General features: G+C 53.0%; 1 protein-coding gene across 2 annotated transcripts in view; it reads left to right on the top strand.

The window, feature by feature from the left end:
- Window positions 1-16,408, top strand: part of NDST1 (N-deacetylase and N-sulfotransferase 1) — a 72,161-nt gene that overhangs the window by 23,724 nt on the left and 32,029 nt on the right. For both annotated transcript variants that reach the window (XM_060008519.1, XM_060008520.1), the window contains exons 2-3: window positions 7,065-7,967; window positions 14,389-14,883. In XM_060008519.1, coding sequence (XP_059864502.1) covers window positions 7,455-7,967; window positions 14,389-14,883 — 1,008 coding nt within the window. In that variant the 5' untranslated portion in view covers window positions 7,065-7,454. The remainder of the gene's footprint in view (window positions 1-7,064; window positions 7,968-14,388; window positions 14,884-16,408) is intronic.

Raw genomic sequence — 16,408 nt, 5'->3', positions numbered from 1 at the left:
CTTGGTACCTGGCGGTGCTCAGGTACAGAATGAGGGAGCAGGGAATGGATCCTCTGCTTGTTCCCAACTTCCAGTGTGCTCCCAAGCCTGACGTCTCTTCCTCTTTCTGGATCCACTATCAATTTGATATGGGGCCTTGGGTCAGTTCCTTCCTGAGCCTCAGTTTCCAACTCCATTAAATGGATAATCATTTTGTTAGCCTGTATCACTATGTGCGAGGCACTGAGCAGTTTTACACATATCATCTCTCTTACTCTTGGCAACAGCCCTGCAAGATAGATTAGTATAAACCCTATTTTATACTTGGGGAAATGGAGACTCAGAGAGGTTGAGAGATTTGTGCAAAGGTCACAGGCTGGTAAATAATGGAGGCAAGGTTCAAGACCACGTAAGCTGGCTCCAGTCTGAGCCTTTAACAGAGATGCTAGCAGCCATTGCATCACTGCCCCTCAGACGGTTGGGGTGAAACAGCATGATGCATTCGGCCCTTCACAAGAGACCTGCTGCACATGGTAGGCAGCAAGTACATGGGAGTTGGGTTGTTAAGTGCACTTTACCATAAAAGGCACAGGGAGCTCTTGGTCTCATTCCTGGAGCCCACCTGTCTATCCATGGCAGAGCTGGACCTCCTCCCCAGTCCTGCTCTCTAGACAGCTTGGTCTCCGAGAAGTCCCTTGTACCTCTGCCTCCTTTTCCTTTGGGTCCTAGAGAGGATTGTGGGGGCACCAGAGCATTTTGGAGTGACGGGTGGGGTTGTGAATGACTTTCAACTCCAGAGCAGTGGCCACAGTTACCGTGGTATTTCCCGAAAGTGCAGTGTTGCCATGGCATCTCCATGACAACCAGAGCATCTCATTCATTATCCCCAGCACCTTGGCAGGGAAAGCTAGGCCTAGGGCTGGGAGAGCACAGTGGAAGCCTGGCCGAGGGCTGGAGGCCTTGGTAGCTGAGGCCCCCTCATGCTCTCCCCTGTCCCTGCCAAGATTCCCCTATGGGCTCTGGATCCATCACCATTTCTTGGGGTCTGAGTTCAAATTTCAGCTCTGTCACTGACTAGCTATATGGTTTTGGGCAAGTGACTTAGCATCTCTGAGCCTTATTTTCTGCCACTGTAAGTGTGAATAATGACAGTACTAGTTGTAAGGATTAATTGAGAGAAAGTATGTAAAAGTGCTTAGCACAGTGCCTGGCTCAGGGTAAATGCAGTTAAAAATAACAATGATGATAATTATAATGGTATTATTGCTATTATTTTTATTATAGAAACACCTGGGCTTCATGGAGGACTGAAAGTCACTTCACCTTGAGCCTCAGTCTCCTTATCTGTAAACTGGGAATAATAACAGCTGCTCATCATTTATATCCTGAGTATTCAGTAAGGACCATTGCTGGGAAAAGTGATGGGAGCTTCCACAATGAATCAGACTTGTCCCTGCCCTTTGGGGCACCCAGGCATGTGGGGAAGCCCTCTGTGTGCCAGGTACCAGGCAGGGCCTGCCCATGCACAGGTCAGTATATCCTGGTTCTGCCCCGTGATCTGCAGGTTCCAGGGCACAGAGCCGTGTGTAGAAATGCCCCAAGTCTGCTCTGCATGGACCACACACTCAGATGTGCTCGGGCTGGGCAGGAAGCCACATGAGAGAGGGAGGTTGGTTATGGGACTGTGTTAACCCATCTGAGGCGGGCGCTTTATAGTGTCAGCTGATGGTGGCCAGTGGGCGTGTGTCACCAAAATGTGCTTTTTATATTTCTTTTTTTAATTTTATGTATTTATTTTATTTTTATTTTTTTGGCCATGCTGTGCTGCATGCGGGAGCTCTGTTCCCTGAACGGGGATCGAACCCGTGCCCCTGCAGTGGAAGCTCGGAGTCTTAACCACTGGACTGCCAGGGAAGTCCCTAAAATGTACTCTTTTTAAAGAAGTCAGAAGTTCTGACTTTTATATGAAATCTCCTGATTTTAAGATGTTGATAGCTAATCTCCAAGAAAAATGCTGTCAAGGAACAAGAATGCTGCATCCTGTTTTAGCTTGAGGGTCCTGGTTTTCAGCTTCCATGCTATAGCTTAGGGATGGGGTGGGAGCCTAAGGAATGGGACATGGGGGCGGGAAATGGGGTGATGGGTGGAGATGACTTCAGAGAGGTGATGACATTGGAACTAGGGTCTTGAAGGATGAGTAAGTGTCCCAAGGGGTAGGGGGAGGCGTTCCAAGCAATGGGAACTTCATTAGCAAAGGCTTAGATGCATGACCAAGATTGGTGACTGGTTGGGCGAGGCTGGAGTTGAGGAAAACGGCTGGTGATGTCGGCAAGGCCCAGGCAGGCCCAGGGCGGGAGGGAGGTGTTGAGGCCTCAGCCCCCCGGCTGTCCTTGAGGCCTGGGTGGCTGCAGAGGGGTTAGAAACCCCCAGTTTGCCATCCCTTGAGCTACAGGGGTACAGGAATTCAGGCGGGCACGGAGGGCCTTGAATGGCTGGTGCCCGGCCTTTGAGGGGTCACAGTGGGGCCAGTGCTGGAGGCCCCCGTTGCCAGCTCACTGGTGGTCAGCACTTTGCCAGGGTATTTGGCCTTCTCTGGGGACGGGGGCTAGTTGGCCCACTCTCTTTCTCCCTTTACCCTCTCTCGGGCCTGGGCTTTGCATGGCCTTCTCCCTAGCCTGCTGGCCTCTCTCTGGCCTCTGCTCGTCCATCCAGCTCCCGAGCAAGACACGGCTTCTCAGAATGGGGATTTGGGATTCCAAGGGCTGTTAGAGACTTGAGAGAGAGAGAGCACGGAACTTGATGGTGCTTTGTGTGCTCAGGTGTTACCCACATCGCGAGTATGTTAAATAGGCAACGGGAGTGCATGAAAACAGCGGCTGACCCTTGCTCAGCACTGTGTGCCAGGCACGGCACCTCCTAGGTATCCACTCATTTAATTTTCACAGCTTTGGGAAGTATGTCAAGTTTTCCCATTTTACAGATTAGGAAGCTGGGGGCACTGAGAAGTTAAATAACTTGCCCAAGATTACAAAATTACTGGATGGTAGGGCTTGGGTTTGAACGAAGCTGCCTGGCTCTAGTCTGCCCACGTAATCCTTAGGCTCTACTAACTAGGGCTTTAGGTCCATGGATGGGGTAGGGGACACGGGGTTTGGACTCTGAAATTGTTAAAACATTTTCTAGCATGTGTGCATATTTTTTATGGAGAAGTGTTGTCAGATTCACACAGGGGTCTGTGCCCCCGAGACGCCTGAGACTGCTGGTTGTGTCATCATTAGCACACATGTGGAAAGGCTGTTAATGCAATAGACCAAAGGCCGGAGACCCGCAGTGCCCAGGCCTGCAGGGGATGTGGGGCTAGTTGGCCCGAGTAGGCAGGTGCCCCCAGGCAGCAGGCAGGGCACCTTCGAGGCAGCTCTGCCTCCCCACCCACTGTGTTCCTGCCCTGGCCCCGGGCCAAGGGGTGGGGCTCGCTGTGGCTGCAGGGCAGAGGGCTGCCCTTATCAATGGGAAGTGGGACATGGGTGCCCTTTGGGAATAATTGCAGGGCCAGTCACCTCAGCTCTTGTGGCTCCACCCAGGAAGCCTGCCCCTTCTGGTCCTGCTCTCAGGTGGAATTGCAGGGACTCCCTGGAAAGCTCTGCCTACTGCCTTAGCTCCAAGCTGTGTATGTGTCCCTCACTGTTCCTACCCCTGGTCAACCCTTTCTTGGTCTTCTGGCCAGTTCAGCTACCACTTCCTCCAAGAAGCCTTCCGTTGTCCTCCCCCTTCCTCCTGCAGGGGGATTAAGTGCCCCTCAGTTCTCTCAAATACCCTCCCTTCCCCTGTCACACTCCCTGCATTGTAGGTGCTTGCTTTCTTGGCTGCCCCAGCTTCCCTGTGACGCTGGCACATAGTAGAGACTGAACTGTAGAATATCAGAGGTGGAAGAGCCCCCAGACGCCATCTGGCCCAGGCCCCTCTCTAACAGGCAAGAAGCCCAGAAAGGGGCAGGGTGTGCCTGGGGTCACACAGCACGTTATGGCAGAACTGGGAGCAGACCCGATGTCCAAGACATGTCCTCATTTCACACCCCTGCCTCTTGCTTCTGAGCACATCTTTTAAAAACATTTGTTTTCTTATATTCACAAAAATAATAAATGATTATTGTAGAAAATTTAGGAAACAAAGGCAAATAAAAACCAGAGATAATTGTTACCATTTTTGTTTTGTTTTTTGGATTCGTACCAGTTTCTGGCTTATGCATAAAATTTTTCACAAAAGTATGACCATGCATACGGTCTTATAAATGTTTTCCACTTTAACAATATATATGGTAATTATATTTCTTTCTTTCTTTCTTTTTTTTTTTTTAAATTTTTGGCTGCATTGGGTCTTCGTTGCTCCGTGCAGGCTTCCTCTGGTTGTGGTGAGTGGGGGCTACTCTTCTTTGCGGTGCGCGGGCTTCTCATTGCAGTGACTTCTCGTTGCGGAGCGTGGGCTCTAGGCGCGCAGGCTTCAGTAGTTGTGGCGCATGGGCTCGGTAGCTGTGGCTCACGGGCTTAGTTGCTTTGCGCGGCATGTGGGATCTTCCTGGACCAGGGCTCGAACCCATGTCCCCTGCATTGGCAGGCAGCTTCTTAACCACTGCGCCACCAGGGAAGTCCTGGTAATTATATTTCTATGTCAGTAAATGTCCTCCTTCAACATATTGTAAATGGCTGCCTGGGATTTCATCACATGCTTGCATTATAATTGCTAAAGACAATCCCCTATGGTTGGGCATTTGCTATTATAAACATCCGTTGCTGTTATAAACAGCACTGGGAGTCGTATTCTTGTGGGGAAATCTTGACACACTTCTGCAATTACTCCCTGTAGGATAAATTCCTAGAAGTACAATTGTAGGGTCTCTAGTATACTGTATCCACGCTAAGCATATCATATAGTCTTGGGCTGGGAGGGATTTTGAAGATCTTCCCTGCAACCCCGATTCTGGGTCTGAGGCTCACATTCCCTCCCTGGCAGCAGCCCAGTCCCTCACACCTTCTGTCCTTGTCCCCGTCTCCCATCTCCAGGGGAGCTCTTCTGCCAGCTTTCAGCAGCTGCCTCCACTCATGTTAAAGGGAGACTGGAGGACCGTGGTATGGGGGGGCGCTGTTTGGGTGAGGATGTTGGGCAACTTGGGATCCTCAGGTTGGGGGGCTCAGTCGCCTGCTGTCCTTGTGCCACTGTGGGCACGTACCCTGAGGATGAGAGATGCCTGTTGCGTTAAGGGGCAGATAGCGACAGCTGCGATTTCTTGAGTGTTGCTTATGCCGGGCTCCTCTGACAGATTCACTCACTTGTCCCTTGGCCCCACCCCGATGCTGCAGGGGTGGTGCTTTCCAGATGAGACCACTGGTGTTTGAGAGGGGCTCCTAGCATAGCCAAGCTGCTGATGCCTCACAGCCCTGAGTTTTTTTTTTTTTTTTAACATCTTTATTGGAGTATAATTGCTTTACAATGGTATGTTAGTTTCAGCTTCACAACAAAATGAATCAGTTATATATATACATATGTTCCCATATCTCTTCCCACTTGCGTCTCCCTCCCTCCCACCCTCCCTATCCCACCCCTCCAGGCGGTCACAAAGCACCAAGCTGATCTCCCTGTGCTATGTGGCTGCTTCCCACTAGCTATCTGCCTTACGTTTGGCAGTGTATATATGTCCATGCCTCTCTCTCGCTTTGTCACCATTTACCCTTCCCCCTCCCCATAGCCTCAAGTCCATTCTCTAGTAAGTCTGTGTCTTTATTCCTGTTTCACCCCTAGGTTTTTCATGACATTTTTTTTTTCTTAAATTCCATATATATGTGTTAGCATACGGTATTTGTCTTTTTCTTTCTGACTTACTTCACTCTGTATGACAGACTCTAGGTCTATCCACCTCATTACAAATAGCTCAATTTCGTTTCTTTTTATGGCTGAGTAATATTCCATTGTATATATGTGCCACATCTTCTTTATCCATTCATCCGATGATGGACACGTAGGTTGTTTCCATCTCTGGGCTATTGTAGATAGAGCTGCAATGAACATTGTGGTACATGACTCTTTTTGAATTATGGTTTTCTCAGGGTATATGCCCAGTAGTGGGACTGCTGGGTCATATGGTAGTTCTATTTTTAGTTTTTTAAGGAACCTCCATACTGTTCTCCACAGTGGCTGTATCAATTTACATTCCCACCAACAGTGTAAGAGGGTTCCCTTTTCTCCACACCCTCTCCAGCATTTATTGTTTGTAGATTTTTTGATGATGGCCATTCTGACTGGTGTGAGGTGATACCTCATTGTAGTTTTGATTTGCATTTCTCTAATGATTAGTGATGTTGAGCATTCTTTCATGTGTTTGTTGGCACTCTGTATATCTTCTTTGGAGAAAGGTCTATTTAGGTCTTCTGCCCATTTTTGGATTGGGTTGTTTGTTTTTTTGTTATTAAGCTGCATGAGCTGCTTATAAACTTTGGAGATTAATCCTTTGTCAGTTGCTTCATTTGCAAATATTTTCTCCCATTCTGAGGACAGCCCTGAGTTTGAATCCTAGCCTGAGCCTTAGTCTTTTCGTCTGTCAGATGGGGCTGCTGGGTGCATTCAGAGAAATGGGTGGGGAAGCACGTGGGGAAGTGAGGGGAAGATGGTGAGAACGCGGTGTTGGGTCGTGATTTAGAATTCCACCTCTAGCTCCTAGGCCTTGCAAATGTTTATTGTCTCACTTTGTCCTTCCTGCTTCTGGAGTTTTCTTGGTTTAGTCTTGGACTGATCATTATGGTAAATAGCAACTATCATTGTAGACATCATATGCTAGGTACTGCCCAGTGTGATTTATACACATTAGTGGATGTAATCTCCCAGCCTCTTGTGAGGCAGGTACTGTTGTCAACAAACGGGGAGGCTGAGGCTCAGAGAGATTGACAAGCTTGCCCCAAATCATGAACTCAGGTTGGGTAGCGGTCATTGAATCTGGGCCCACCGCGAGGTCAGGACCTGTGTGGGTCCACAGTCAGCGGACCCCCGGAGCCCACACTCTGACTTTCCGCCTTCTGACTCTCCTCCTCTCTCCACAGCCTTAGCCCCGGGGGCCCCACCGAGCGAGCGGCATGCGGCACCCCCAGGCATGCCCAGCATCCTTCAGCCCACTGCCCAGCCCCCCCAGGAGGCCCTAACGCCCTGGGGCACTTCTGCTGTGCACAGGACCACGTGGGGGTTTGCCATGGTGACATAAAGGGGCGCGGAGGAAGGAAGGAGCGCAACCAGCCGCGGACTGCACCCCTGGCTGGGAGGAAGGGCTGGGGCCCGGATCCTCCACTGCCACTGCCACTGCCCACTTCGGGCCTTGCTCGCTGAGTCTCTGTGAACTTGTTGGTCGGTGGACAACTTGGGAGTCTTCCCCTGCGTGGGGCCTTGGGGCAGCCGGGGCGGCCGGGCCCCCGGTGGCCGAGGTCTCGGGGGCCAGGATGCCCGCCCTGGCGCGCCTCCGCAGGCTGTGTCGGCACATGTCCCCGCAGGCTGTACTTTTCCTGCTGTTCGCCTTCTGCCTGTTTAGCGTTTTTGTCTCGGCCTACTACCTATATGGCTGGAAGCGGGGCCTGGAGCCCTCGGTGGACGCCCCCGAGCCTGACTGTGGGGACCCGCCGCCCGTGGCCCCCAGCCGCTTGCTGCCACTCAAGCCCATACAGGTGGCTGCCCCTTCCCGCACGGACCCGTTGGTGCTGGTGTTCGTGGAGAGCCTCTACTCCCAGCTGGGCCAGGAGGTGGTGGCCATCCTGGAGTCTAGCCGCTTCAAGTACCGCACAGAGATTGCACCGGGCAAGGGTGACATGCCCACACTCACCGACAAGGGCCGCGGCCGCTTCGCCCTCATCATCTATGAGAACATCCTCAAGTACGTCAACCTGGATGCCTGGAACAGGGAGCTGCTGGACAAGTATTGCGTGGCCTACGGCGTGGGCATCATCGGCTTCTTCAAGGTATGTGGGGAGCGGGTCCCCGAGCTGTGGAGAGCTCCAGCTGAGTTTGATTCTTATCCCCACACTTGCTAACTGGGTGTCTGACTCTCCTCACCTGAAAAATGGGTGTAATGGTAACGCCTCCTCCTAGGTTGTCATGAAAGGTAAGTGGGGAAAAAAAAAAAAAAAGGTAAGTGGGTGAGTGTAGGTAAGGCACTTGGAGCGCCTGGTGCCTGGCGTCTAGTAGGTACTTTTTAAGTATTAGCTTTCATTGGGAGCACACGACAGGGGCATTGCCTTCCATGCATGGGGCCCGGCACACAGCAGGCTCGTGCCTAAGGGAGGCCCCAGGGATGGGTGCAAGGGAGGAGAGCATATGCCCTGCTGGGTCCCTCAAAACCTTTCATGTCGGTCCTCCCAATGGATGAGGTGTGTCCCTGTTTTGCAGATGGGCAAACCAAGGCTCAGGAGGATTAAGTTAGGTCACAGGAGGCCATGTAGCCAGTAAGTGGGAGAGCCAGGGTCTGAACCCAGACTTAGACAGTTGGGGGCTCTGGGTCCCGCACCCTTTCCTCTTGGCTGTGGAGGGGTGTGGAGTTTATGTACCTCTTGAACCAGAGCCATTTTGCGTTGGAAGAAAGAAATCCCAGTGGACCGGTGAGCTGCTCTGGGCTCCGCGGGGTACCCAGAGCAACTGCTAGGCCCACAGCCCTTGCTGAAAGTGTCGTGGAGGAGCTGTCCTTGGGGAGGAGGTTGTGAACAGCTGGATGGGGGATCCAGAGGCTCTGGTCAGAGAACTCTGACGCGCAAGCTGGGTGGTTGGGACTGTAGTTGGGTGCTCGGGGGTGTTTGTTCCATCATTCAGCAAATACTGAGTGCTTGCCACGTTCCAGGTCCTTTGCTAGGCACTGGGGACACAGTGGTTATCGAAGTGTGCAAAGTCCCGGCTGTGGTGCTGCGGACATTTCAGTGCAGTGGGTGACTAGACAGTGAACAGATAAACATACCATGTGACAGGTGGTGATGAGTACAAAAAAAAAAAAGAAAGCGGGGAAGGGCACTGGGTGATGGATATGGGCAGTTGGTGCTGGTTTTGATAGAATGCATTACCAGTGATGTCATCTTTGATAAAGTGACCAGAAGGGAGTGAGAGGAGCCCGAGGCTCTCTGTGGAAAGGGGCCTTCCAGGCAGAGGGGACAGTAAACACACGGGTCCCAAGGCCGGCTCTTGCTTGGTGTGAGTGGGGAGAGGAGCAGGAGATGGGTCAGAAGTGGGCCGTGTCCACCGATGGCTGCTCGTTCGTCCCCAGGCGTTGGCGGCACAGCCTCGCCCTGGACCCGTGCTCCGTGCTGGGAGGAGCCTGGTCTCACTGAGGGTTTCTCACGGCTGTGTTCTTTCATGCACTAATGGATCGGGTTGCTCTGCCACTAAAACAGGTTTTGTGGGCCAAGAAATTGAAGGCCCTTAGAAGTCCTGCAGTAGAGCAACCTGGTGAGGTTTGTTCCCCGGCTGGCTTAATGACAAACCCTTTATTTCATGGCTCACTGTCTGGGAAACGCTGGCCCGGGTTATGGCTGGGTAGTGGCATAGCGTCAGACAGCTTCATTGTCTGTTTCCCTTTGCTCCTGGACTCTGTTCCCTTTCCTGACATGAACTTCATTAGGCTTGATTCAGAGCCCCAGGCCTGAAACACATCACAATGGCCGACACTTGCCGAGTGCTCACCCAGTGCCACGCACGTCCTACGTGCTTTATGTGAATTAACACGTTTGACCCTCATAAACCATCCTCCAAGCCAGGTGGATGTCATCTGATTTAAGAGAGAAGGAAACTGAGGCAAGGAGGGGTGAAGCAATGTGGCCACACTCACACCTCTAATAAGCACAGACCTAGGATTTGAACCCAGGTGGTCTGGCTCCAGAGGCTTATTCCTACACGGTGGGATGAGTCCAGGAACTTCAAATACCATTTATTCTATTTAGTAGAATTTGCATCAGAGGCCACAACTGGTGCACAGAGCTCCCACGGTCTGTGGGGACCAAGCAGTGGGCTGTGGTCATTGGGCACGGTCGGTACAACATAGCTTGGATCCTATCAGGCCCCAGTTCCTTGCTCTACAGAAGGTGAACACGAGGCCCAAGGAGGGGCAGGGAGGTGCACAGAGTCTCCCTGTGGGGTCAGTGGCAATTCCAGGTCTCCGTGCTCTTCCTACCCTGCTGTGTAAGACGAGACCCCTCCTTGGTTTTGATCAGGGGCCTGTGACTTTCTGCTCTAACGGGAGCCATCTGGTGGTCAAGCTGCATCCTTCTGCTCTTCCGCAAGGCCTGCTTCAATGCTGTGCATCGGGCTTGGGACTCCAGGGATCTGGAGACACTCACTTTCCAATGCCCGCTGGCACTGGATTCCCAGGTCAGTGGGAGAGCAGGGGCTGAAAAGTCCAGACTCTGGTTCAACTCGTTCTGTCACTTCTAGGCAGAGTGACCTTGGGCAGGATATTCCACCCATCTGTGAAGTGGGGGCCGATCCCAGCACCACCTCACTGTGCCATGTTGAAGACGGGACAGTGGATGGGAAGCATTAGCCCAGTGCCTGGTACCCAGAGCCACCCAATAAATGGCAGCTGGCATGCCTTGTCGTCTCACCTCAGCACACACAGCTGGTGGTAGCTCTTTATCCGTCTTGTGGCTTGGCCAGCATGTGCCCCTCAGGCCCCTGAGGGTGGGAGCGGCTCTTCATCAGTAGCCCCACTTCCCGGCTCAGCCTTGCAGCTCCAGGTGCCCCGGGGTTGAGCACATCCCGGTGGAGGCCTGACAAGGGCCACTGATGCTTGATCGCACACGTGCTACATGCCATACCCTGAGCTCATGGCTTTGCAGACCTTATCGTATGTAATTCTCACAGCTACCCTGTGAAGTGGGCACTTTATCTTCAGGTGAGGACTCAAGGCTCAGAAAGTTGCGTGGCTCTCTAGACCGACACAGCTCATCAGTCAGAGCCAGGACTCGCCCACCACGCTCAGCCCTTGTAAGCCAACCACGGGTGAGCGCGTCGGAGCAAACTGACCGACGGATGTGGGACGTGAGGCCCTGAGAGGTAGCACCTTGGGGACCCCGAGGTTCCCAAGGTCATGCAGCCAGATACTACCTAAGTCTGTACTAGGTCTCCCATTCCCTGATCAGGGCTCTTCCTTCCTCTGCCTGATGACCCCACTGGAAGATTTGGTGTCTCCTGCGTGGGTCCCCAGCGCCGAACAATAGGAGGGATTCCCCTCCCGTGGGGCGAGGCCCGCAGTGGGGGTCAGCCTCTGCGATGCTTAGGCTTACTCTCCATTCCCTTCCCCAGATGGTTGCTTTCACTGCGGACTGGGGTGGACAGTCGGCAACTTGGCTTCCTCCCTTCCTTCATGCCTCCCAGCTGGGCAGCTGGCTGAGCTGCCAGTGCCTGGCAGTCAGCTCAGAGTCGGGGCTTTGAAATGGGATCCCTCAGTGCCTGTGATCCAGTGTGGCCTCCCAGGCCACAGCAGGTGATGGACAGGGCCTGAAATGTCACTGGCCCCCCCTGCCTTTGTCCCCAGTGCTGGCTTAGTGGTCTTGGGGAGCCGGGGGCTGAGGGAGGGGCCTCTCAGTTTGGGGCTGTCAACACCAGACAGAGGCTGGCTCGGGACAGGGTGGGAGTTGGCAGGTACTCCTGGTGTGTGGAGAGTCAAATGCAGGCCCTTTATCTCAGTTTACGAGGCAAGGGCCCTGCAGAGCCTTCGTGGGAATTAGAAAAAAGCACTTGTGCATGAAGGTTATTACTAAAAGGCCCCCTGGGCAGATGTCGCTCTACTTGAGGCCCAGGGCTCAGCCCTCAGCTGAGTGTCCTTGTCAGTGCTCACGTGGTGAGCTCTCCAGGGTGGCCCTGTGTACCACCGTGCCTGCCTCTCCAACCTCATTTGCTGCCCTTTGTCCACTCTTGATTCATCCCACCCCACTCATTCTTCACACAGTGGCCAGATGGACCTTTTTAACATGCAAATTGGAACCTGTCATCCCTCTGTTCAGAACCCTTTGATGGAGTCTTTGATGGCTTCCCACTGCCACTTCAAGCCTCTAGGGTCCTGCAGGACTGGTCCCAGCTGACCTTTCTGCCTCATCTCCTCTCCTCCCTCTTGATCACTCTGCTGGCCTCTTGATATTCCTTGACTGTGCTGAGCTCTCTCCAACCTCAGGGCCTTTGCACTTGCTGTTCTTTGAACTTGGCTCCCACCTCTCCCCTAGTTGATGCTTACTCAGTCCCTTTCTCCAGGAAGCCTCTCTTGAGCCAGCTGACTATGCCCAATTATCTACTCTTCTGGGACTATGAACCTCCTCTGTGTAGCATGTGTCACATTGAAGTTTACGTATATTTCTGCTATATTGACTACTCTCTCTCTTCTCTGCTCGCCTTTACAGTTCACGAGGGCAGGAGCCATGTCTGTTTTTCTCACTGTATCCCTGTTACTTAACACAGTGCCTGGCATAGTGAACAATTGTGGGATAAACAAATGAAACCCGTAATGAAAAGCTGTCATGTGCCAGGTATTTGGGATCTGTCTGTTCTTCTTTCCTTTTAAAAATCCAGTTACTCATCCGATATGCGTTTGCTCCCACTGGGTGTCAAGCCTGTGCTGGCACCAGGGATCCAAGGTGGAAGTGACATAGTACTTGCCCTTGAGAGGGTGCAGACTGGTGGGGAGACTCTGAACAGATAATGCAGCAGCCAAGGTGAGAAGTGCTACAGCTGAGGCTTTAATGCCCCAGGGAGGCCAATGAGAAGAGGGTAGATGCATGTTTCCTCCCTTCCTCCCTTCCTCCCTTCCTCCCTTCCTCCCTTCCTCCCTTCCTCCCTTCCTCCCTTCCTCCCTTCCTCCCTTCCTCCCTTCCCTCCTTCCCTCCTTCCCTCCCTCCCTCCCTCCCTTCTTCCTTCCTTCCTTCCTTCCTTCCTTCCTTTCTTGCTGCGTTGGGTCTTCGTTGCTGCATGTGGGCTTGGGTGGGGGCTAATCTGCGTTGCGATGCGCGGGCTTCTCATTGCTGTGGCTTCTCTTTTTGCAGAGCATAGGCTCTAGGTGCTCGAGCTTCAGTAGTTGTGGCATGCGGGCTCTAGAGCGCAGGCTCGGTAGTTGTGGCGCACGGGCTTAGTTGCTTCGTGGCATGTGGGATCTTCCCGGACCAGGGCTCAAACCTGTGTCCCCTGCATTGGCAGGTGGGTTCTTAACCACTGTGCCACCAGGGAAGTCCTGATGCATGGGGTTTTGAAGGATGAGCAGTTTGTCAGGCCAAGAAGACCAAAAGGAGTTGGCACAGGGACAAAGACAAATTGTACTGTATCCAGAGGCAGGTGGCTGGGAGGGTGAGGGATAAGGAGCAGGGGCTGTGAGTCTAGGGAAGAGGAAAAGGGGGTGCTGTGGGTACTGCCTGCAGGTTCCCAGGGAGCTGACAGCAGCGGGTCCTGGGAGGAGAGGGAGGCACAGGGAGCTGGGCTCCTCTGGGACATAGCCTTGGGAGTGTTGGGGGCACATGGGGGTTGGGAGCACAGTGGGCAGAGTGTCTGCTCCTGCACTCCCAGAAGATACCTCGTCTTTGATCTCTTCTCTGTTGGCATCCGCCCAGGATTTCTCCTGAAGAAAGGATTGTGACAAAAGCCAGCTTGGAAACCCCAGGCAGGGGAGCCTGGTGGTCAGGTGTGTGGGCTCAGGGGTCAGCCATCTGGCTGTGAGGTGTGGCTCGTCCTGACCACGGTGCAAGTCAGGGCAGCACCGCCCTCAGAGCCTGGGTATCCTCGTCTGTGAAGCGGGGATGACAGAGGAACCCTCCTGCTGAGGCTGATGTGAGGACTGAACGAGCGATGGGCGATGCCGCTGGCCCTGTTCTAAGCACTTTGCGGGAGTCAACGCTCAGCCTCCTCCATCACCCCTTGAGGGATTTACCATTCTTGGCCATGTTTTACAGCAGAGGAAACTGAGGCGCGGGGAGGTTACCTGACTTGCCCAAGGCCACGCAGTCTGGTGGCAGAATCCATGCTCTCCACTGCTAGACTTTCCTGTGTGTGATTTTGGACAAGTTACTTAGCCTTTCTGGGCCCAGTCTCCTTGTCTGTGTAATGGGAATGGCAGTGATGCCTCCATCGTGGGGTCACTGTGAGGATTACGGCACCCCTTCATGTAAAGTGCACGAGCTTGGTTCCTGGCTTTGGTGAGCACGGCATGTGTGTTAGCTGGTATATTACGATGACAGGCAGAGCGGGGTTTGCACCGCTAGGTCAGCACAGGATCAGGAATGTGACGAGCCCTCTGTGAATGTTAGTGAGTACTGTTGACATGACTGTTATGAGTCTACAACTGATACTCCGTGGTCCCTTGGGGCTGTGGTTCTGATGGCTCTCTTCCCCCCCCCCCCCCCGCCCCACCCCACCCGGCTGCAGGCCAATGAGAACAGCCTGCTGAGCGCGCAGCTCAAAGGTTTCCCCCTGTTCCTGCACTCCAACCTGGGCCTGAAGGACTGCAGCATCAACCCCAAGTCCCCGCTGCTGTACGTGACGCGGCCCAGCGAGGTGGAGAAGGGCGTGCTGCCCGGCGAGGACTGGACCGTATTCCAGTCGAACCACTCCACCTACGAACCTGTGCTCCTGGCCAAGACGCGGTCGTCCGAGTCCATCCCGCACCTGGGCGCGGATGCCGGCCTTCACGCCGCGCTGCATGCCACTGTGGTCCAGGACCTGGGCCTCCACGACGGAATCCAGCGCGTGCTGTTCGGCAACAACCTCAACTTCTGGCTGCACAAGCTCGTCTTTGTCGACGCCGTGGCCTTCCTCACAGGCAAGCGCCTCTCGCTGCCTCTGGACCGCTACATCCTGGTGGACATTGACGACATCTTTGTGGGCAAGGAGGGCACGCGCATGAAGGTGGAGGACGTGAAGGTATGGCTGGGGGCGCCAGACCGTGTAGGGTGGGCCTCGCCACCTTCAGACCTTACTGTCCCCATCGTGACTTTGCTGTCTGCACCTCCTCTGTGCTGTCAGTCCCCCTCCCTTGGCCACTTGGTTTTATTGTCTTATTAGGAGCAAGTGCCATTTAAAATTATTTGAAGTATTGAATATACAGGAATTTTGCATCTGGTTATATGGAGCTCAAGAATGTAACTACGGAGAGATGGTAGCTGTGCAGAGAGTACCTACCTCTTAATCCAGACATGATTTTTAACTCTCAAAAATGTTTGTGTCAGTACCAAAGCTCCTCCAAAACTCAAAAAACAAGAATTAGAGTGTGAATCATACACAAGGCCTACTTTACCTGCGGTCTGTATAGATAGTGAAAGGCATGTGTTTAATTCAAAAAATGTGGACCAAACTAAACTAACTGTATGTAAAAGCATTTTGCAAACCATGAAATTTTACACATGTATCACTATAAAAGAGAAGCCTGCAAATTAAGACCATTTTCATCTACTCACTACTTTACTCAGAGTTGGATGCAAAAGGAACAACATCACTAGTGTAAATGGGGAAATCAGTATTAGTTGCCATAAATAGAGGGCAACCATAACAGTAGATCCAATGAAAACGAAACAGAGGATTAAATTCTAGCGAAGTACTGCTGCCTACTGATGACCTGTCCTCTCTTATACGAGATTAGTGAGAGTTAGAAACGTATTAGCACCAAACCAAGACTTCTTTTTGACGATAGGAGGAGGACGGAAAAGGAGACTTAATTAAGAGGAATGCTTTCGTCTGTGTGGGTGCTGTGCTGGGATTGGCCGTGGGTCCTGGAAGGAAGGCCCTGGGCTGGGGCAGGGGGCGGGGTCCATCGTCCTCCTGCCTTGGTCTAGAGTGAACTCTCTGCTCCTCCGTACACCTCCAGGGGAGAGCAGAGTAGATGCTGCTGAGGAGCAGCCACTGTCTGGGGAGTCGAGACCTGGGTTCCAGTCCCAATCTGCCCCTAACTGACTGGGTGACTTGGGCAAGTCCCTTCCACTGTCTGAGCTTCAGCGGTGAAATGACAAGATGGGGTGGATGGGAAGGACCTGGCTGGCTGGGGTGAGGGGGCATGTGCAGATGCCAGGCTCTGAGCCCTTCCGGATCTACCTCTGGGACAGAGCAGTGTTGCTTTGATCTGCTTTACCCATTGGGTTTGCTCCTGAGATTTCGCTTCCTCAGGGGCTCCCCTACTGAAAGAAAGTTTTGAGACGACTCCTGTTGAGCCTTCCAGCTCTGAGGCGTCATGCAATGCCCCGACCCACCTCTAGCAAAGTAGATTACTCTGTTTTCTCCTTAGGACGTTCTTCAGGTGGCCCAACCTTGCTCTCTCCTGCTGTAACCTAGGTCTTTGCTTCCTGTCCAGGATGAGTCCTTGAGACTGGTCCAGGGTCGACCCCATGAGGAAATCAGGCTGCCAGGCTCACTGTGTCTCCTGTGAACCCTGGGCTTGCCCTTCTTGGTTCTTATT

The sequence above is a fragment of the Delphinus delphis genome, chromosome 3, assembly GCF_949987515.2.
Source record: "Delphinus delphis chromosome 3, mDelDel1.2, whole genome shotgun sequence".
Classification (NCBI taxonomy): domain Eukaryota; kingdom Metazoa; phylum Chordata; class Mammalia; order Artiodactyla; family Delphinidae; genus Delphinus; species Delphinus delphis.
Note: the sequence above shows the minus strand (reverse complement) of the source record. Positions and strands in the feature narration are given on the sequence as shown.